The sequence below is a fragment of the Grampus griseus genome (genome assembly GCF_964374135.1).
Source record: "Grampus griseus genome assembly, chromosome: 2".
NCBI classification, from domain to species: domain Eukaryota; kingdom Metazoa; phylum Chordata; class Mammalia; order Artiodactyla; family Delphinidae; genus Grampus; species Grampus griseus.
The window spans coordinates 115456312-115480083 of NC_139018.1; the positions used below are offsets into that span (position 1 = coordinate 115456312).

Here is a 23772-nt window from a genome sequence, read left to right on the forward strand (position 1 = left end):
ATGCTAACGCACATATATGGAATCTAAAAAAACGGTATTGATGAACCTAGTTGCAGGGCAGGAATAAAGATGCAGATGTAGAAACGGACTTGAGGACCTGGGATGGGGGGCAGGGGGGAAGCTGGGATGAACTGAGAGAGTAGCATTGACATATATACACTATCAAATGTGAAATGGATGGCTAGTGGGAAGCTGCTGCATAGCACAGGGAGATCAGCTTGATGCTTTGTGATGATCTAGAGGGGTGTGATAGGGAGGGTGGGAGGGAGGCTCAAGGGAGGGGGTTATGGGGATATATGTATACATATAGCTGATTCACTTTGTTGTACAACAGAAACTAACACAACATTGTAAAGCATTTATACTCCAATAAAGATATATTTTAAAAAGATTTTTAACACAGTCATCATTAAAATGCTTCAACAGGGAATTATGAACACACATGAAACAAATGGAAAAATAGAGTATCTCAGCAGATAAATAGAAAGTCTCTTCAAAAAGAAAGAGAAGACTTAAAGGAGAACTAAATGGAAAATTTTGAACAAAGACAATAACCAAAATAAAGAAAAACTCAATAGATGAGCTTAGCAAGAGACTGATGGGACAGAGGAAAGAATCAGTGAACTGGAAAAAAAAGGGAGAAGACACAAATGATCAGTATTAGGACTGAACCAGGAATGCCACTACAGACCCTGCAAACATCAAAAGGATAATAAGGGAATACTATACACAACTATACATCATGTAAGTTTGATGACTTAGACAAACCATATCCTCTAAAACACAAACTACCACATCTAACCCAATGTGAAATAGATAAATTGAGTAACCCTCTTACTCTTAAGTAGATTAAATTTGTAATTTTAACCCCCCCCCCAAAAGTCTGCAAGTCCAGATAGTTTTATTGGAGAATTCTACCAGTGTTTAAAGAATTAAAACCAATTCTACACAATCTTTCCAGAAAATAGAAGAGAAGGAATTGAAGCTATTACCCTGTTAACAAAACCAGAGAAAGATAGTACAAAAAGGGAACACAACAGACTAGTATCCCCTGTGAATATGAACATAAAAATTCTGAACAAAATATTAGCAAATAGAATTCAGCAATAAATAAAAAGTTATATGTTCTATAAGTGTGGTTTGTTCCAGGGATGCAAGGCTGACTTAGTATCCCCGAATTAATCAGTACAATCCACCAGAATTAAAGAAAAAAAAGAAAAACCTAAACCTGATCAGATTAATCAGTGGAGAAAAAGCTGCTGACAAAATTCAACACCCATTCATTATGTTAAAAAAAAAAACCCTTAGAAAAATAACTTCAGAGCATCTACAGAAACCTACAACTAACATTATACTTAATGGCAAACAACAGTACTTCCCCATCAAGATGAGGAACCAGTTAAGGAAGTTCACCATCACAGTGCTAGAAGTTCTAACCAGTTCAATAAGACCAAAAAAAGGTATATAGATCAGAAAGGAAGGCATATAACAGTCCCTATATGCAGATATGTTTATGTAGAAAATCCTAAGGAATCCACAAAACTTACAACTAAGGAAGTGAGTTCAGTAATGTCACAAGATACAAGATAAACATAAAAATCAGTTGTATTTCTGTATTCTAGCAATGAACATGTGAACACAAATTGCAAATACAGTAGCATTTGCAGTCACTCACATCTTAAGTGTAAATTAACAAAACTTGTTAAATTTGCATACTAAAAACTATAAAATGCTAATGAAAGAAATCAAAGAAGAGCTAAATAAATGGAGAGACATACCATGTCCATGGATTAGAAGACTCAGCATAGTAAAAACGTCAGTTCTCTTCAAATTTATATACAGGTTAACTCAATTCTTGTCAAAATCCCAATAAGATTTTTTGTAAATATAGATAAAATTATTCTAAAATTTATATGGAAAAGCAAAAGAACTAGAGTAGTTAAAAGTTTTTTTTTTAAAGTGGGAAGAATCAGTCTATTTGATTTTAAGACTTACTATGTATCTGCAGTAAAAAAGACTATATGGTGTTGATGGAAAGATAGACTGATATATCAGTGGGATAAAATAGAGAATCCAGATATAGATCCATACAAAAATTCCCAACTAATTTTTGACAAAGATGCAAAAGCAATTCAGTGGAGGAAAAGTAGCCTTTTCAACAAATGCTACTAGAATAACTGGACACCCATCCATAGACAAAAACCTGAACTTCAAGCTGAGTCTCATACGTTATGTAAAAAATTAACCCAGAATAGATCATTACCTAAATGTAAAATATGCAACATGAAATTTTAGAAAAGAAACATAAGAGAAAATCAGGATCAAGGCCTAGGCAAAGAGGTTTTAGATTTTACACCAGAAGCACAATCTATAAAAGGAAAAATTGAAACTGGATTTCATCAAAATTAAAACGTTTTGCTCTGTGAAAGACCCTGTTAAGAGGATGAAAAGATAAGCTACAGAGTGGAGAAGATATTTGCAAACCACATCTCTAACAAAGGAATATTATCTACAATGTGTAAAGATATCTCAAAACTCAGTATTAAAAAAAAGCATATAATTTAACTAGAACATGGGCAGAAGGTATGGATAGGTGGTTCACCAAAGAAGATGTACAGATGGCAAATAAGCACAAGAAAAGTTGTTTTAACATCATTAGCCATTAAGGAACTGCAAATTAAGACCACAAGATATCACTACATACCTATCAGAATACCTAAAATTTTTTTAAAGTGACAGTACCAAATGCTGTCAAATATGTGGAGAAACGAGATCACTCTGACATTGCTGGTAGGAATGTGAAATGGTACAGCCACTCTGAAAACCTGTTTGGCAGTTTCTGAAAAAATATGTTGCAACTGCCATATGACCTAACATTTTACATTCTTGGGCATTTATCCCGTATAAATGAACTTATGTTCACACAGAAACCTATACATGTATGTATATAGCAGCTTTATTCATAATAGCCCCAAACTAGAAACAACCCAGATGTCCTTCATTGAGTGAATGGTTAAACAAGCGATGTCTATCCATACTATGGAATTACTCTTAAGCAATAAAAGGAATGATAATTGCAACAATCTGGATGAATCTCCAGAGAATTATACTGAGTGAAAAGAAGCCAATCCCCAGAGGTTACATATTGTATGACTATTTACGTAACATTCTTCTTGAAATGACAGAATTATTGAAATGGAGAACAGATTAGTGATTGCCAGGGGTTAATGAGGGAGGTGGTAGAGGGAGGGAAGTGGGTGTGGCTGTATGTAAAAGGACAATATGAGGGATCCTTGTGGTGGAAATGTCAGTCTCCTGGTTGTAGTTTTACTAGATATTACTGTTGAGGGAAACTAGGTAAAGGGTACATGAGATCTCTTTGTATTATTTCTTAGTACTGCATGTGAATCTACAGTTCAAAATAAAAAGTTTAAAGAAAAAAAAATGAGAGCATGTAAGATTAGCTTTCACCTACCCTTCCTTTCCTGCTGTTTTAGAGGAAGAGGGTGTGTAAGAAGTCCTTTTGTGCTCTCGATATTATTGTTTTCCATTCTCTCCAGCGAAATGTCTATTTCTAACTTCCTGGCAAGTTCTTTTGGTATACCATTTTGTAGAATTACCATTTTTTATGTCTATCTTTCCCACTCAGTTGCATGACAGTACTGATTTTGTTTTTGTTCACTGCAGTATCCCAGCTGCTACCTGACATATATAGGCACACCAATAAAGAATTGTTAAATGAATGATAAATCCCTCTCCTTAACTTTATCATCCAGCTTCTTAAGAGTGGTCATTACTTTATGCCTTCTCTTTACCCCTCTTGTTACTGCCATAATTCATCCTCTTTAATTCTGAACCATTACACTAACTTTACAACTTCTAGTCTTTTCCCCACTCCTCACTTCTCTTGTTGCCTCACTAAATCTGATCTTGTTATTGATCTGCTCAAAAGCCTTTCCCTTTTGCTAAAGAAATGTCTCCTTAGCACAGCGGTCCCCAACCTTTTTGGCACCAGGGGACTGGTTTTGTGGAAAAAATTTTTTCCACGGACCAGGGAGGGCGGGGTGGGGGGATGGTTCAGGGGTAATGCAAGCAAAGGAGGGGATGGTTCAGGGGGTAATGCCAGCGATGGGAAGCGGCAGATGAAGCTTTGCTTGCTCACCCGCCCCTCACCTCCTGCTGTGCGGCCCGGTTCCTAACAGGCGGCGGACTGGTACCGGTCCCGGTTCTGGTCTGTGGCCCGGGGTTGGGGACCCCTACTTCAGCACACCAAGCTCTCCTCAGCTGACCCCTGGCTACTCAGAGACACATATATACATACACTCCTGTGTCCAGCAACACTCGATTTGGGTCCGTTGACCATGAATGCTTTTTCACTCATTGTTTCTGTTGCCTGCATTTTTGAATTTTGGAGCTGTAAAAGCTTGATTGCCATTTTACTATAAGCCACCATATGTTAGGTGAACAAGTTAAGTGAATTCTGATAAGCTAGTGGACGTTCTTCCTCCCAGCCTTCTTTTAAGGAAAGTAAAGTAATCTCCATTAAGAAAGATTGACTTCTCCGGTACTTGTACTCAGTTATGGCAAACATGAGGCATAGCAGTATCAGGAATATTTTTTAGTGTAAGTATTAGATATAAATTGCTGTACCTCAATTTCAAAAGTACCATACCAGCCAGTGTTTCAAATTGTGTTCCTCTCAGCTGGGTATCATGTGTGTGTAGTGCTAGTTTCCCTTTTGTGAACCTTGTTTTCCATTTATGAAACTTAGTTGTGATTTTGTCCAAGAGTAATATATAGGATATTAATTTTTGTAAATTTATTTTGTGAGGCACCCACACCCTGTCTTATCTCTGTTTCTTTTATCCCAGTCATTCTTGCTTTCTTCCATTATATGTTGTCTTGCTTCTCTATCACATAAAGTTGTAATTTGAGGGTATAATTAAGATAGTTCACATTGGAAGACCACTTGATGAAGTTTAGTCTTGATCTTGCAGGGTATTTCTTAGAGAAGTCACCAAATCTGATTCTGGTTTTCCTTTCTTTGTCCAGAAACTTAATCTTGCCTATCAGATTTAGAAAGACTACCCAAACCCACAGTGTACTGAAACTTAGACCAAGATAGTACTTTACTTACAATGAGCATTATTAAGTGTGGCACAGACTGAATAGTCGTCGTTTCCTCTGACTTTTTTCCGTGTCAAGAATTCCATATGGGGCTTCCCTGGTGGCGCAGTGGTTGAGAGTCCGCCTGCTGATGCAGGGGACACGGGTTCGTGCCCTGGTCCGGGAAGATCCCACATGCTGCGGAGCGGCTAGGCCCGTGAGCCATGGCCACTGAGCCGGCGCATCCGGAGCCTGTGCTCCACGACGGGAGAGGCCCGCGTACCGCAAAAAAAAAAAAAAAAAAAGAATTCCATATGAAAAGCCAAATTGTAATCAAAACTTTTTTGTTGAGCATAGTTACAGACAGGAAATATAACAATATTAAGATTTGAGAGAGAAATCTGCCTGTGAAAGTCAGTTAGATGTAGAACCTCAAAGTAAAAATAAAATTGTAATTCTCTAAAATCTCCAAATTTAACTAAACTTATTCACTTTATAAAAATTTCATCAGAATGTTAGTTTGTGATTTCTTCCTTGATGTTATAGGATCATTTGGCTTTCTTTTTAAGTATTCTGTTTGAGGGAGAGAAAAAGGGAAGGAGGGAGTGGGGAGAGGAAATGAGATTTTCTTCTGGTAGTTATTTTCCTTTCCAAGGATAACTTCAAATAATATATAATACATCTCAGTGTTACATATAGCAAAATTCCTTTATAAAAATACTTTACCTGTACAAAAATAAAAAATATATATTTTCCTTAAATAGACTTAAGACATTCTGAGATGGGTTAGTAATGATCAGCATCCTTGTTGATGATAGCGTGATGGTGGCTGGTTCATGCCCAGCTACCACACCCAGGAAGCTGCTCTCTGGCAACTGTTCTCTCTCCCTTCCCTTCCTCTTTTCCTCCCTTTCCTAGCCAAGCCACTGTCGGAAACTTTCAGTAGGCACTGTGACCCCATGACTTACTGTTTCTGATCTGACGTTTGCCCTCTCTGTTAGTCATTTGAGTATAGCATAGGTGTGGTGGTGTGACTCTCAGATTGATACCAGACTTGAAAAGTACGTAATTTGCAAAAAAAAAAAAAAACTGGGCAGAGTAAAGAAGCAGAGACGGATTGTGGGGAGTGGAATTGGTCACAAAAATGGTATCCCTTTGGGAATAATTAAAGTGTCGGAGATAATTCATTGTAACATTTTGATTTGTATTTGTGATATTTATGCATGTGAAATATGAGCAAAGCAAATTGGAGTAAATTAAATTCTGATATTTTATGTTGGTCTCAGTCCATCTATAGCTGTATAAATAATACTGTCTAAGTGTTTTATCTGTTTTATGTGGAATGCTTTTCAGGTGTTATTTTCCTGGTTCTGAATTGTATCAATATGTTTTAATGCAGCTCTGAAAGATTGGTACTGCTGGCAGGTGGTAGTCTGGAGATCAGTGACATCACCGAGGATGATGCTGGCACTTACTTTTGTATAGCTGATAATGGAAATGAGACCATTGAAGCTCAAGCAGAGCTTACAGTACAAGGTATGCAAATGTTTCCTTTATAAATTTTAAAAAGCCTGTGTACTTTATGGGTTTGTAATTGTTAAAAGTTAATGTGGCAGAGGCAATACACCATAATAGTTAAAAGTAAATGGGCTACTTGAGTTCAAACGCTGGGTCTTACACTTCTAGCTATATAACTGTAGGAAATTTACTTCTCTGAGCTTCATTTTTCTCATCTGTAAAGTGGAGATTTAATGAGAGTACTTACCTCATTGGAGTTGTTTTCAGGACTAGAAGAGTAATGCTTGTAAAACTCCCAGAATAGTGACTAGAATATGGTAAAAGCTCAAAGTTAGTTATTGTTGTTATTATCTGTAGTGTAGGGTAGGGAAGGGTGTGATCTATGGCATCTGGAAGGTTCAGTTCACTTTTCTTATCTCAAAAATGCTTTCTCTTTCTCTGACCCAGAACCACATATCCTAAGCATTGGTGTTCCCTCCTTTAGGGTGAATAGATCACCTAGGAAGGAGCGCAGTGTGGCTCTCAACATAACAACCTGTTTGATTTGATGATTTCTTTCTTTGCAACTAATGCTGACCATTGCAGCATCTCCCTTATAGGTTCTCTGATTTGGAAGTCAAAGAAAATGACCATGGCATGTACACATAATCTCCCCATCTCCCTTGTTTTTCCTCCATATGGAAGTGTACCCTCAGAGGAACATTTGCTCTCTCTCCTATGAATTGTCTGCAAATCTGTCTTTGCTTCAAATAAAAATCTTTAAGGTTTTCTCTGTTACTTTTAGGGAAATCCAACACTGCTTGGATATGTAGAGGTATATATTAACTTATGGTATTCATTATCAGGTTGTCTCAAAGTGTATTGTATTTGATAGACTACTTCCTGATACATGGTTTGGGGTGATCTCATATTTTATATGAAGGTTTCTTTCTCTTGGTACATTTTGTGGGTTTCAGAGTGGAAAGTAGTCACATTCCTACTCTGTTTGATAGGAATTGGGGAGCACATTGGGGTTCTGTGCTGGCAGAGGCATAGAATGTTTATTTTCTGTATTGCTATTTGTGGATGGATTCATAATCTCTGCAAATCAAAAGTGCAGGCCTTAGAGTTCATATAACTGTTACCTCACTTGAGCTCAACCATTGCTCTGGCTACATAGTAAGTAGGATTAGACCAGTGGTAGAATGACTGATTTCTTTACCTCTATGTAATTGGAACTGGACAAGTAAAATATTAGTGAACTTCCATGCCTCCCTTGGTGGATGTTTTCTCTTTTTGTTTTTTTCGTTAGTCAGGTTCTTGGCTTGATGCTCTCTCCATTTTTCTACCTGTGCCTCAGTTTCCTCCAAAGTAAAGTACCTTGTTATTAGCCTCAAATGGGAGGCGTAGTGTCTGCCATATGTATTAGTTACATTTGTCCATGCAATTAATTTCTGCTCTTTGTTTTTATTCATTGTATGGAATCTAATTAAGACTCTGTCTGTTAGCTTAATTAACTGCAGTTTTTAGTTACAGGATAACACATACATCTGGTACTTTGTATCCTGTTCCATCTTATCATCTGTGCCTTAAGAAAGTGCCCTTTAAGTGAATACATTCTAGAAAACTGAGAAAAGAATAAGAGTGAAGAAACCCAGATATTAAAATTAAATAACCTTCTCCAATCAAAACAGCATGGCATTGGCCCAAGAATAGCCTAGACAATAGAAAGGAATAAAATCTAGCTGATACAAGTAATTATGGAACTTTAAAATATTATCAAAGTGGTACTTCAATTCAGAGGGGAAAAGTGTTTTATTTATTAAAGGGTATTGGTACAAAAGACTTTTAAGTGGAAGAAAATAAAGTTGGATCTCTACTTCATTTCAAAGGTCTAAATGTGAAAAGGTGAAGCATATATGGGATAGCGTTTGAATTATCTCTGATGGGAGAGACTGTCTTAGGAAAAAGAGAAATGGCATGTCAAGCAAAACCCAACAAATTCTGACAACATACACATTTTTTAAAAAGTTATAGAAAGACCCTGTGCAGATGATATATTGGGAGAAAATATTTGCAACACATAACTGAGAAAGGGTCAGAATCATTAAAATAAAGAGACCTTTCAGAAAGAGATTTTTTAAAAAGAAATAACCTAAAGAAAGCTGATAAAGACTGCCAACAGGCAATTCACAGGAGTTTATTAGCTGTTTGCATTTCTTCATCAGTAGATAGTCAATTTTACTAGCAGTCAGAAAGATACAAATTTAAAAGGTACCATTTTCCCCACCATCATACTGGCAAAAATTTAAAAGATTTTGACCTTCAGAGAATGTGGTGTGGTGCTCAGTACTGAAAAGTATTACTGATACCATCTCATCAGTACAGAACAGAGCAAAAACATCACCTCCTTGGTACTAGATATTGTATTCTACAATACAATTTAAGGTTGAACTAGCTTTTTTGATAACCTTATTTTAGGGGGCAGCCAAATTCATTTACTTACCAAGTCTTATCAATAGTCCACCAACTCTTTCTTTTCCTCCCCAACCTCAATTGGGGAGAATGTCTAAGGTTCTATGTTAGGTCCTTCCATTTTTGCCTACTATTGAAATAGCAGCCTATCTGCTAACTTCTCTGTATCTAACATAGTTTCATATTGGCTTGAGGCTAATAGTTGTACATATGTGTTTTAGAGTGCCTGCCATGATTTTGATTTTCATTAGATGGCTGGGGAACTCTGGTGCTTAAAAATATCTCAAGGTCAAAAATCTTAGTGAGCAGACCAATAGAAGAGTTTTGGTTGTTTTTTATTTCACCCAGAAGTTTACACCGAATGCTTTATAAGTCTATGGTGATGAAAAGTTAGAAAAAATAGTAAAAGGTGTTTTCAAAGGTATGAAGCTAGAGATGGCATAAGATCTCTATCCATGAAAGAATTACTCTCTAAACTAGATGCCCCAGGTAGCTTTTTTGGTGGTAAGATGTTCTATTAAATATTAACTTTTCACTCATCTGCTTGCCTGAAATCTTTGAACTGAGTTGGGAGTGGTTGAAATTGAGCAAGACTTCTACACCTTTGATGAAGAAAGTAGTTTCTAGGCTGGTTTCCATTTTCTGTCAATCTAATTCTAGCTGTTGACTCCCTCACCCAAAATCAACTCTGAAGAAACTAGAGGAGTGAGAGGGAATTATGGGGAGACTCAGGTGCTATGAACCTGTATGTGTTTATGGATGAGTGAAAGAAAGATGGTTTGTGGGGGTTGTGGCTGCAGCCTGGGACGAAGGACTGCCAGCGGTAACAGCGAGAAAGTAGATTGGAAGGAGCCTGTTAAATTTTATCTTCCTCGCTGGTGTTGCCTTGAGACTCTTTTCACAGCAGAAATGAACAGGAATGGCCCAGGCTTCCATGTCCATTCAAAAGGTCTACTGGGACTCTGATGGCATTAATGAAACTGGTATGGCCTGACTGCCCTTAGGGGATCACTTTTCAACTTTTTCCCCCACACTGCCTCCAAACTCCCAGATTGGTAGGTTTTAACCTAGGAAGACTCTGAGGCCGGTGCTATTTCTACCTAAGAATTTAAATATGAAACCTTGACCAGAGGAGTCACCTGTGGAATGCCCAGCAAATTGGAATAAAAAACAGTAGTTCTGAGGTCCTTAGGACTCTTTGCTCCAGGGCTCATCCTCCTGCAGTTAGGGCCTGGTGACCATACATGTTCTCAGAGTGGCTGGTACACCAGAACAACATTAGTTTATAGCCAAACTACTCCCCTGAATTGTACAGCTGCTCTCAGAGAAAGACAACCAAGTGAATAACATATACCATCTGATGGAGAATTAGTGGAAAAATTGACAAAGAATTTAAAATAAGCATGATAAATACATTTAAGGAGATAAGAAGGATATTAGCAATATAATGCAAGAACTAGAAAATGTGAAAACAGAACCAAGTAGAAATATTAGGTATGAAAAATGTAGTGAAGATAAAGAACACGGTAGACTGAGTAATAGTCTAAGATATATAGCTGATGAACAAACGCCTGAGTTGGAAGATTACATTGAGAAACTCTCTAAGAACATAGCATTAAATGAGAGAATGCATAGAATAAAAGCCAAGGGGTGTGAAAGTTAGATGTAGAAGGGCTTGTATCCAGATAAATAGGAATCCTAGAGGAGATCTGAAATAAAAAGAGAGAAAGAAATATTTGAAGAAATAATTAAGATAAATTTCTCAAAATTAAAGATTAATGGAAGACCTAAGATTGAGAGGGCTTTTAATGACTGCTAAATACTGGAGAGGAGAAAACACTCACCATTAAACTCATTTACAGTGGCTGATAACATCAAAGTCAAAAAGAGCTTCTAAAAGCTCCCAGTGACAAAGAGCAGATCACCTATAAAGGGACAAGAATTAGATTGCACCTAGTGTTGATTTTGAGAGATGTGATTTCAAGAGGACAGTGGAGTAATTTTTTAAAGGTTTAAAGGAAAAGAACATTGAATTCACATAGCATTTATATATACCCAGAACGTGAGGCATAGTAAAAATTCTCATCGTACAAGACCTAGGAAGGTTTGCTACACAAAAATACACACTGAAAGCACTTTTGGAATGAATACTCAAATAAGAAGAGACACATTCAGAAAAGGCTGTAAGAGATACGGGAGTTTTAAAATGTAGCCCCCAAATTCTTTGAAGTCCTCCTAGTGAGTGCTGGAGTTTATTATACCCCTTGTCCTTGAATCTGAGTGGGCTTAGAGCTATTTGAATCAATAGAGATATCACATGACTTCTGAGACTTATAAAAAGCCATGTGGAGTCCTCTTGGTTCTCTTGAAGTTAGTGCTTTCCAGACACTTCCTCTTGGGATCTCCATCTCAGAACCTAGCTACCATGCTGTGTGAAGCCCAGACCACGAGGAAAGCCTACACTGTAGGTGCTCTAATAGACATCTCCACCTGAGACCAACTTTCAGGTCATCTAACCAAGGAACCAGACTTGTGAATGAAAAAGTCTTCAGTTGATTTCAGCCCCCAGCTTTCTGTGTCACCCCCAGACATTCAAGTCTTCTTAGACATTGTGGAGCACAGATAAGCCATCCCTGCTGTGCCCTGTCATAATTCCTGACCTACAGGATCTGTGAGCATAAGAAAATAATGGTTGTTTTATGCCAATAATGGTTGTTTTATGTTTTGGGGTTTGCTGTGCATCATTAGTAACTTGGGAACATTCATTATTGTTGTTTTTTAAAAAGGAGAGAATCAAAGTAAAGAAAAAGTATGTTAATGATAGCCCACTACTAAAATTTTTGACAATACCAAGTAGTGGGTGTAGACAAGTGTATTTGTGTTGTTAGGGGAAAGCTAGAAATACTAATATCTGTATACCTATAGATATAAATATTAAGAAATAAAATATGAGTTTGGAACTTAAGGGCAGTTACCGCAGAACGAAATAGAATATACATATAACTTTTAAACAGCAGAAGAAAGGTTTATCCAACTGAAAGCACAAAAGGGGGAAAAATAAACATTGTATACTATAAAGACAAAGTATGAATAAAATGCAGAAATAACTCCCAATATAATGGTAATTATAATAATGTAAATGGGTCAAACTCATCAATTAAAAGCAGATTGGATTACAAAAACACCCCAATATGTTGTTTACAAAGATACACATAAAACTAATAAGACAGTGAGATTTAAAATAAAAGGATGGAAAAGACATAATAGGCAAAACAAAAGAAAGTTGAGGTAGCCATCTAAAAGACGAAAATAGCAGAAGGAACATTTATTCGTAAGTGGAATCATAGATCAAGAAGATATAACACGAAACATAGTGAACAAATCACAGCAAGATCTTTTTTGATCAACCGCCTAGAGTAATGGAAATGAAAATAAACAAACGCGACGTAAATAAACTTAGAAGCTTTTGCATAGCAAAGGAAACCATAAACCAAACTGAAAGACAGCCCTCAGAATGGGAGAAGATATTTGCAAACGAAGCAGCTGACAAGGGATTAATCTCCAAAATATACAGACAGCTCATGCACCTCAATATCAAAAGAACAGACAACCTAATCCAAAAATGGACAGAAGACCTAAATAGACATTTCTCCAAAGAAGATATACAGATGGCCAACAAACACATGAAAGGATGCTCAATATCACTAATCATTAGAGAAATGCAAATCAAAACTACAATGAGGTATCACCTCACCCCAGTCAGAATGGCCATCATCAAAAAGTCTGCAAACAGTAAATGCTGGAGAGAGTGTGGAGAAAAGGGAACCCTCCTACACTGTTGGTGGGAATGTAAATTGGTACACCCACTATGGAGAACAGTATGGAGGTTCCTTAAAAAACTAAAAATAGAGCTACCATATGACCCAGCAATCCCACTCCTAGGCATATATCCAGAGAAAACCATAATTAAAAAGGATGCATGCACCCTGATGTTCATTGCCGCACTATTTACAATAGTCAGGATATGGAAACAACCTAAATGTCCATCAACAGAGGAATGGATAAAGAAGATATGTTACATATATATGCTGGAATATTACTCAGCCATAAAAAGGAATGAAATAGTGCCATTTGCAGAGACGTGGATGGATCTAGAGATTGTCATACAGAGTGAAGTAAAGTCAAAGAGAAAAATAAATATTGTATGTTATTGCTTATATGTGGAATCTAGAAAAATGGTAGAGATGAACTTATTTGCAAAGCAGAAATAGAGTCAAGATGTATGGTAATTTACGATTACCAAGGGGGGAAGGGGGGCTGGGATGAATTGGGAGATTGGTAATGACATGTATACACTACTATGTATAAAATAGATAACCAATGAGGACCTACTGTATAGCACAGGGAACTCTACTCAGTGCTCTGTGGTGACCTAAATGGAAAGGAAATCTAAAAAACATGGGATATATGTATGACTGATTCACTTTGCTGTACAGCAAGAAACTAACACAATTGTAATGCAACTATATTCCAATAAAAAGTAATTAAGAATAAAAGAAAGCTAAACAAAACAGTACAGTCAACATAAATGTATATGCAGCCTCAAAATATATCAAACAAAAACTAAATAACAGCTGAGGGAAATAGATAAATCAACAATTGTTAGAGAGTTTACCATACTCCTCTCAGGAAATGACAGAAGAGACAGAAAAGTTTAGGTTGGCCAGAGTTACCTCTACTATTTAATAACATAGTTCTACCAGTACCATAAGAGAAGAAAAAGAAATAATGGTGTTGAAATTGGAAGAAGAGATAAGATTGTTCTGTTGACAGATGATTTGGTTGTCTACCTGAAATCACCTACAGAATCAGCAAACTAGTATATAATAGAAAACAACATTGGGCAGGTTTGCCATACAGGATAAATTTATCAAAATCAGAATTATTTCTCTATATCAGCAATAATCAATAGAAAATATTTAAAAAGAAAAAATATTTTAAAATAGATAAATTTTCAGTAGGAAAAGACTATAAAATATCTAGAAATATAACTTACCAAGAATATACAAGACCTTTGTCAAGAAAAATTTAAAACTCTAATAGAGAACATAGATGATAAATAAATAGCAAAGTAGATATTTCATGCTCTTGGATGGGTTGATATAATATTTAAAATGTCATTCATCCTCCCAAGTTAATGTATAAATTTGGCATATATGAATCAAGATTCTTAATGGATTTTTTGATGAACCTGGAAGTTTTCTTCTAAAATGTACATAGAAGAATAAAGGTTTGTGAACTACTGGGTTTGCTATGGAGAGTAAAAAGAGTGGAGAGCTTACTCTACAAGATATTTAAACGTATTAAAAAGTCACAGTGCTTTTTTTTTTTTTTTTTAAAGGAAGTATTATATTGTCACAAGAACTGAGAAATAGACCAGTGGAAGGAATGAGGAATGGGCTAATTGTTCAGTAAATGGTTTGGGGGGAAATGGCTTCCTAAAATGGAGAGAAAAAAAATTGAATTTCTGTGTTACAGTGACCATGCAAATGACTTCCATTTGGTTTAATAGTGACTGAAATTTGAAGGGTAAAACTGTAAAGTTAATAGAAGAAATTGTAGGAGAATAACTTCGTCACCTAGGAGCAGGAAAAGATTACTTTAGGTAAAACTTTAGATGCAGAAATCATGACATAAAACATTGATGGCTTTGATCGCGTCACAAATTGATGGTATTTTTCATGAAAGTTCAGGTGATGAAAGAAAAATGAGGAGCAAAGGAAAAGTTAAATATTTGGGTAAATCTAAGTGAATATTGAATATGTAAAATAATAATATATGAGATTTAAAATACAGTACACAAACGTATAAGTCAGGAGTAAGGATGTGGAGTTAGTCTTCTAAGGTTCTTAAAATTTCCAGGAAGTGGTGAAAGTACTACTTTATATTAGAGATTAATAAGGCAGGGCTGTGTACTGTAATCTCTGTGAGAAGCCTTGAAAGAATAATAGAAGAATCTATAACTAACAAGATAATAGAAGAAGAAAATAAAATTAAAAATTCTCCAAAAGAAGGTAAGAAAGGAAAGGAAAAGGAACATAGAATAAGTTGGACTAATAGAAAGCAAATAGTGTGATGGTAGGTTTAAATACAAATATATCCGTAATTGTAAATGGACTAACTACTCTAATTAAAAGTCAGATTGGAAAGAAATTAAAACCTAACTATGTATTACTTGTATGCGAGACACACTAAATATAAGGATACAGAAAATTTGAAAATTACAAGGATGGAAGAAGGTAAACCATGCCTAAACTAACTGGAAAAAAGCTGTTGTAGATACCAAGCAAAAAAGCAAGATGCATTATTAGAGATAAAGTGGGACATTTCATATTATTAAGAGTTAATATACCAGGAAAATAAAACCATTCTAAGTATGTATTACCTCATAACATAATCTCAAAATGTGAAAGGCAGAAACTGATAGAACTACAAGGAGAAGTAGACGAGACAAACCCACAGTCCTAGTGATAAATTTTAACACACTTCAGTAGCTGATAGGATATGTAGCACAAGACAAATAAGTATAAACAAAATAAAAACCACAAACAGTTATATTATAAAACTGAACAACACAATTAACAAACTTGACCTTATTGACATTTGTAAAATATTGCACCAAACAAATAAACTCTATGTTTTATAAGTGCCTGTGAACCGTTACTATTGGGTGGGTCAAAAGGTTCCTTCAGTTTTTTCTGTAAGATGACTCTAGAAACACTTAGATGTCTTCAACTTCATTTGAAACAATTTTGTTAGATTGTATGTGACAGTTGCCGCATCAGCGTGCATGTAAAGCAAGACTTATCATAATTGGTGAATTTTTTAGAGCCATTTTAATATTGAAGATGGAAGAAAAAAGCAAAAATTTTGGCATATTATGCTTTATTATTTCAAGAAAGGTAAAGACGCAACTGAAACACAAAAGATTGTGCAGTGCATGGAGAAGGTGCTGTGACTGATCAAACGTGTCAAAAGTGGTTTGCCAAGTTTCATGCTGGAGATTTCTTGCTGGACAATGCTCCACGGTCGGGTAGACCAGTTGAAGTTGATAGTGATCAAATCAAAAGAATAACTGAGAACAATCAACGTTATACCACACGGGAAATAGCCAACATACTCGAAATATCCAAATCAAGTGTTGAAAATCATTTGCGCCAGTTTGGTTATGTGAATCGCTTTGATGATAGGGTTCCACATAAGTTGAGCGAAGAAAACCTTCTTGACCGTAATTCCCCATGCGATTCTCTACTTAAATATAATGAAAATGTTCCGTTTTTAAAACAAATTGTGACGAGTGATGAAAGTGGACACTGTACAACAGTGTGGAATGGAAGAGATCATGGAACAAGCGAAGTGAACCACCATCAACCACACCGAAGGCTGGTCTTCATCCAAAGAAGGTGATGTTGTGTATATGGTGGGATTGGAAGGGAGTCCTCTTATTATGAGCTCCTTCTGGAAAACCAAATGATTAATTCCAACAAGTACTGCTCCCAATTAGACCAACTGAAAGCAGCACTCGCTGAAAAGCATCCGGAATTAATCAACAGAAAACGCATAATCTTCCATCAAGATAACACAGCAAGACTGCATGTTTCTTTGATGACCAGGCAGAAACTGTTACAGCTTAGCTGGGAAGTTCTGATTCATCCGTCGTATTCACCAGATATTGCACCTTCGGATTTCCATTTATTTTGGTCTTTACAATATTCTCTTTTTTTAAAAAAAACATCTTTATTGGAGTATAATTGCTTTACAATGGTGTGTTAGTTTCTACTTTATTACAAAGTGAATGATGGAAAAAATTTCAGTTCCCTGGAAGACTGTACAAGGTACCTGGAACAGTTCTTTGCTCAAAAAGATAAAAAGTTTTGGGAAGATGGAATTATGAAGTTGCCTGGAAAATGGCAGAAGGTAGGGGAACAAAAGGGTGAAATACGTTGTTCAATAAAGTTCTTGGTGAAAATGAAAAATGTATCTTTTATTTTTACTTAAAAAAACCAAAGGCACTTTTTGGCCCGCCCATTAAAATATACCATATACTGACTACAGGACAAATCTTAAATTTGAGAGAATAGAAATTCTATAGGTTTGACCACTGTGGAATTAAGGTTGGAACTAATTACAGAAGAGTGACTTTAAAAAAAAAGATAAATTGAAGATCTCCCAGTGTTTGAAACTTAAGTGAATCACTTTGAAATAATCTATGGGTCAGAAATGAAATGTTGAAAATTTAAAAATAGGTCATATCTCTGTTAGCTTAACCTTTCAAAACTTAGGGGATGCTTAGAGGAAATTTATAGCCTTAAGTACATATATTAGAAGGGAAGAAATGCTGAAAATTTAGCGATTTAAATATATATCTCAATGAATGGATAAAGAGGATGTGGTATACACACACACACACACACACACACACACACAGTGGAATACTCCTCAGCCATAAAAAGGAATGAAATAATGCCATTTATAGCAACATGGATGGAGCTAGAGATTTTCATACTAGTTGAAGTATGATACAAATGAAATTATTTACTAAACAGAAACAAACATAAGAAAACAAACTTATGGTTACCAAAAGGGAAGGAAAAATTGGAGTTTGGGATTAGCAGATACAGATTTCTCTATATAAAGTAGATAAACAACAAGGTGGTACTGTACTGTATAGCACAAGGAACTATATTCAATATCTCGTAATAACCTATAATGGAAAAGAATCTTAAAAAAAAATATATATATATATATATATGACTGAATCACTTTGTTGTTCACCAGAAACTAACTGTACTTCAATAAAATAAACAAACAAATAAATATCCATCTCAAAAAAGCTAAAAAAAGAATAGCAAATTTAACCCAAAGAAAACAAGTAATCATAAGAGCAAAAATTAATGAAATAGAAAACAAACATTCAAAATAAAGAGTTTCAGCAAAGCCAGAAGTTGATTCTTGTAAGGAATAACAAGACAAGACTTATATATAACTTGACAAAGGTCTTTATTTAGACCAAGAATCAGCAAAATACAGCTCATGGACCAAGTCTGCCAACCCCTTCGATTTATTCAGCCTGTGAACTAAAAATAGTTCATATAGTTTTAAATGGTTGAACCATATCAGAAGAATAATATTTAGTGATATATAACATTTTATGAAATTCAGATTTTATTGTCCATAAATAAAGTTTTATTGGCACACAGTCACACTCATTTATGTATTGACTGTGGCTGCTTTCATGTTACAGCAAAGGAGTTGAGTAGTTGTGGTGGAGACCACATGGCCCACAAAGCCTAAAATATGTACTATCTGGCCCTTTTAAGAAAAAGTTTCAACCTCTGATATAGACTCTATAAAGAACTATAGATCAGTAAGTAAACAAAGACAGATAATCCAGTAGAAAACGGGCAAGACTTGAACAGCTACCTCACAGGTCTCCAGGTGACTACTAAACATTTGAAAATGAGGTTCTTATCATTAGTTCTTAGAGAAATATAAAGCCACAATGAGGTACCACTGTACTCCACCAGAGTGGTTAAAACTCAAGAGACTAACAATACCAGGTGTTGGCTAAGATGAGGAACAATAATGGAGACTCTAATGTACTGCTGTTAGGACTGTACATTGATTTAATCACTGTTTGGCAGACTCTACTAAAACTGCATACAAACGTTACCTTTTACAATGGTTGTATTCTTAGGAGTATACTCATCAGAAGTATATAACTATATGCATCAAAAAACATGCATGATAATGTTCTCACCAGCTTTATTCACAGTAAATCAAAACCAGAAACCATCAGCCATAGAATAGATAGTGTTCTAATCATACAGTGGCATTATCAACAATGAAAATTGACAGACCACCACTCAACAACATGGATAATACCATTGAATCAAAAAAGCCAGGCACGAAATAATACATACTGTATGATTCCATTTTTATAAAGTTTAAAAATAGGCAAAACTAACCTATGGTTTTATTTTTTTAATCTTATTTTTTTATACATCAGGTTCTTATTAGTTATCCATTTTATACATATTAGTTTACATATGTCAATCCCAATCTCACAATTCATCACGATAGTGATCACTTTTGGACAAGGGCAGGGTAGTGACTATTGCACAATGGGGTTTCTGGTGTGTTAATGTTCTGTTTCATAATCTAGGTGGTATTTACAGTAATTCAAGCTGTAATGTTAATGTGTGTCACATGAGGCCTTCTCTTTTCGTTTATAGATAGGAAGTCACTGTGTACAAAAAATTTTTGGAAAATTTTATTTTGAATCTTGTCCCATAACTGAAAGTATTTGTTTCTTTTTCTGATGGGGAAAGCAGTTTATGAGAAATGGTTGGAGGTTATATATGTGTATTTATTTATATAGTTATATTTATAGTCATAGCTGTCTGATTTCTGTTATTTTTTTAAAAGTTACAGCTACAGGAAATTCTTTAGTGAGTGTTAATGCAGAAAGGGTTATAAGTTCAGTCTTCATCTGTTAAATATTTCAAATTTATTGTTTTATCGTTAACTCCTGGGATTTCTACACATGCTGTGACGTGAATTAGCTCATCGTGTATTTCCTGTCATCTCAGATTGTTGATAACACTTAAAATGGGTCATGAGTTTTTTTTTTTTAAACAGGGATTTTTCCTTTTCTCTTAAAACGTTCATAATTGCCTACGATACACATCTTCCCTCCCCCGCAAAAGAATAAATTTTTCCATTTGTATTTTTGTGAGACAAATTGATAAATTCTAAATTGACTTTGTCAATACTCATAACAAATCTATCACTGAAGTTTTAAATTACACCCTCTTTCTCTGAAGTCATACCCTAACGCCACCCTATTGGGTTGGCCAAAAGTTCCTTCGGTTTTTAATTAAAAATGAAAGTTACATTTTTCATTTTCACCAAGAACTTTATTGAACAGCATGTTCATCCTTTTGTTCCACTGCCTTCTGCGATTTTTCAGGCAACTTCATAATTCCATCTTCCCAAAACTTTTTATCTTTTTGAGCAAAGAACTGTTCCGGGTGCCTTTTACAGTCTTGCAGGGAATTGAAATTTTTTCCATTAAAAGAATATTGTAAAGACCAAAATAAATGGAAATCCGAAGGTGCAATGTCTGGTGAATACGACGAATGAATCAGAACTTCCCAGCTAAGCTGTAACAGTTTCTGCCTGGTCATCAAAGAAACATGCAGTCTTGCTGCGTTATCTTGATGGAAGAGTATGTGTTTTCTGTTGATTAATTCCGGATGCTTTTCAGCAAGTGCTGCTTTCAGTTGGTCTAATTGGGAGCAGTACTTGTTGGAATTAATCATTTGGTTTTCCAGAAGGAGCTCATAATAAGAGGACTCCCTTCCAATCCCACCATATACACAACATCACCTTCTTTGGATGAAGACCAGCCTTTGGTGTGGTTGGTGGTGGTTCATTTCACTTGCCTCACGATCTCTTCCATTCCACACTGTTGTACAGTGTCCACTTTTCATCGCCCATCACAATTTGTTTTTAAAACGGAACATTTTCATTATATTTAAGTAGAGAATCGCATGCGGAAATACAGTCAAGAAGGTTTTTTTTTGCTTAACTTATGTGGAACCCTATCATCAAAGCAATTCACATAACCAAGCTGGTGCAAATGGTTTTCAAAGCTTGATTTGGATATTTTGAGTATGTTAGCTATCTCCCGTGTGGTATAACGTTGATTGTTCTCAGTTATTGTTTCGATTTGACTGCTATCAACTTCAACTGGTCTACCCGACCATGGAGCATCGTCCAGCGAGAAATCTCCAGCATGAAACTTGGCAAACCACTTTTGACACGTTTGATCAGTCACAGCACCTTCTCCATGCACTGCACAAATCTTTTTTTGTGTTTCAGTTGCGTTTTTACCTTTCTTGTAAAGCATAATATGCCAAAAATGTTGCTTTTTTTCTTCTGTCTTCAATATTAAGATGGCTGTACAAGAATTCACCAATTTTGATAAGTTTTTTTTTAAATGCATGCTGATATGACAGCTGTCACAATACAATCTAACAAAATTGTTTTGAATGAAGTTAAAGATCAGTAAGCGCTACTAGAGCCATTTTACGGAAAAACACCGAACGAACATTTTGGCCAACCCAATACTGCTCCTACCCTTCTATTCTGCTCACTCTGATCTCTGTCCACGTTAAGCATTGATCTCCCATTTTCTCCCAGTCTTCTTTGTGATCTAACTTTCCTTTACGTCATGATTAATTACAGTGTTCTGCTCTCATTTATTAGAACTCTCAGTTCTCTTGGCTTAGGATAAACGCAAACTCCTTATAGCATATGTACAGAACACACCCAGACCCTTCATGTGTTAACTACTTCTCTGTGGTACCCCTCAGTTAACAGCAGTCTCTGGACCCAGAATGCCTGGGTTCCAGTCTTACATCTGTCACTTAGCTATGTGAACTTGGCCAAGTTATTTAACTTACCTGTTTCTTCATTTCTTTTATCAGTTAAATGAGTTATTATAAGGGTTAATTAAATAAACTTCTGGCACTCTTCCACCTGAACCTTGCATGGAAATGGATTCATCTTTATCAGACAGCATTTAGGATCTGAACATATGCAATTTGATGGCTCTGTTCCCTGTATCCTTTCACCCACAGCTAAAATTTCTAGATAGTTCTTAAAGAATAGTTCACCTCACTCCTCTTTGAAGCTTTTCATAACCATTCTCTTACCCTCAGGTAATTATTATGTGTCTTAAAATAGCTCTCTTTTTACCAGTAGTTTTTCTCACTGATTTGTTTATGTGCCTTTCCCCACTACTGCTAGACTGAGGTCCTTATCAACAGGGACTGGTCTTAATAATTTTTTATCATTGTAGATTATCAGCAAATAATTATTAAATATATGAATGAAACTTTGTGTTGAAATCGTGAAATATGACAACTAGAACGATTTCATGTTTGTGGTTACTTTATTATTCATGTTTTCCTTTGTACCTTTTCATAGACTTTTAGTATTTTAAAAGCAACTGAGATTTATTTATTTATTTATTTACTTTTTAAAATTGAACTACAGTTGATTTACAAGTTGTCTTAGTTTCTGGTGTACAGCAAAGTGATTCAGTTATACATACATATATATATATATACTTTTCATTTTCTTGTCCATTGTAGTTTATTACAAGATACTGAATATAGTTCCCTATGATATACAGTAGGACCTTGTTGTTTATCTATTTTATATATAGTAGTTTGTATCTGCTAATCCCAAACTTCTAATTTATCCCTACCCCCACCTTTCCCCTTTGGTAACCACAAGTTTGTTTTCTATGTCTGTGAGTCTGTTTCTGTTTTGTAAATCAGTTCATTTGTATCATATTTTAGGTTCCACATATAAGTGATATCGTATGATATTTGTCTTTCTCTTTCTGACTCACTTCACTTAATATGGTAATCTCTAGGTCCATCCATGTTGCTGCAAATGGCATTATTTCATTCTTTTTTATGGCTGAGTAGTATTCCATTGTGTGTGTGTGTGTGTGTGTGTGCGCGTGTGTGTTTACACACCACATCATCTTTTTAAAAAATTTATTTTATTGAAGTATAGTTGATTTACAATGTTGTGTTCATTTCTGGTGTACAACAAAGTGATTTAGTTATACATAGATATATTCTTTTTCATATTCTTTTCCATTATGGTTTATTACAGGATATTAAATATAGTTCCCGGCAGTGAAAAGTAGGACCTTGGTGTTTATCCATTCTATATATAATAGTTTGCATGCTAATCCCAGACTCCTAATTTATCCGTCTTCCCCCTTTACCCTTTGGTTAACCATGTTTGTTTTCTATGTCTTTGAGTCTGTTTCTGTTTTGTAAATAAGTTCATTTGCATCATTTTTTAAGATTCCACATGTAAGTGATATCACATGGTATTTGTCTTTCTCTGTCTGACTTACTTGAGTAGTATTCCATTGTATGTATATACCACATCTTTTTTTTTCTTTTTTTTACATCTTTATTAGAGTATAATTGCTTTACAATGGTGTGTTAGTTTCTGCTTTATAACAAAGTGAATCAGTTATACGTATGTTGCCATATCTCTTCCCTCTTGGATCTCCCTCCCTCCCACCCTCCCTATGCCACCCCTCCAGGCGGTCACAAAGCACTGAGCTGATCTCCCTGTGCTATGCGGCTGCTTCCCACTAGCTAGCTACCTTACATTTGGTAGTGTATATATGTCCATGCCTCTCTCTCACTTTGTCACAGCTTACCCTTCCCCCTCCCCATATCCTCAAGTCCATTCTCTAGTAGGTCTGTGTCTTTATTCCTGTCTTACCCCTAGGTTCTTCATGACATTTTTTTCTTAAATTCCATATATATGTGTTAGCATACGGTATTTGTCTTTCTCTTTCTGACTTACTTCACTCTGTATGACAGACTCTAGGTCTATCCACCTCATTACAAATAGCTCAATTTTGTTTCTTCTTATGGATGAGTAATATTCCATTGTATATATGTGCCACATGTTCTTTATCCATTCATCTGATGATGGACACTTAGGTTGTTTCCATCTCTGGGCTATTGTAAATAGAGCTGCAATGAACATTTTGGTACATGACTCTTTTTGAATTATGGTTTTCTC

At 35.6% G+C, this 23772-nt stretch overlaps 1 protein-coding gene across 10 annotated transcripts in view; it reads left to right on the forward strand.

The window, feature by feature from the left end:
• The window catches only part of NEO1 (neogenin 1), a gene marked incomplete at its 5' end in the record, with an annotated part of 242114 nt that overhangs the window by 85404 nt on the left and 132938 nt on the right, over positions 1-23772 (forward strand). For all 10 annotated transcript variants that reach the window (XR_014296303.1, XM_082647399.1, XM_082647406.1 and 7 more), the window contains one exon: positions 6506-6642. Coding sequence is in view for 9 of the 10 variants with exons in the window: in XM_082647399.1 (XP_082503525.1) it covers positions 6506-6642 (137 nt within the window). The remainder of the gene's footprint in view (positions 1-6505; positions 6643-23772) is intronic.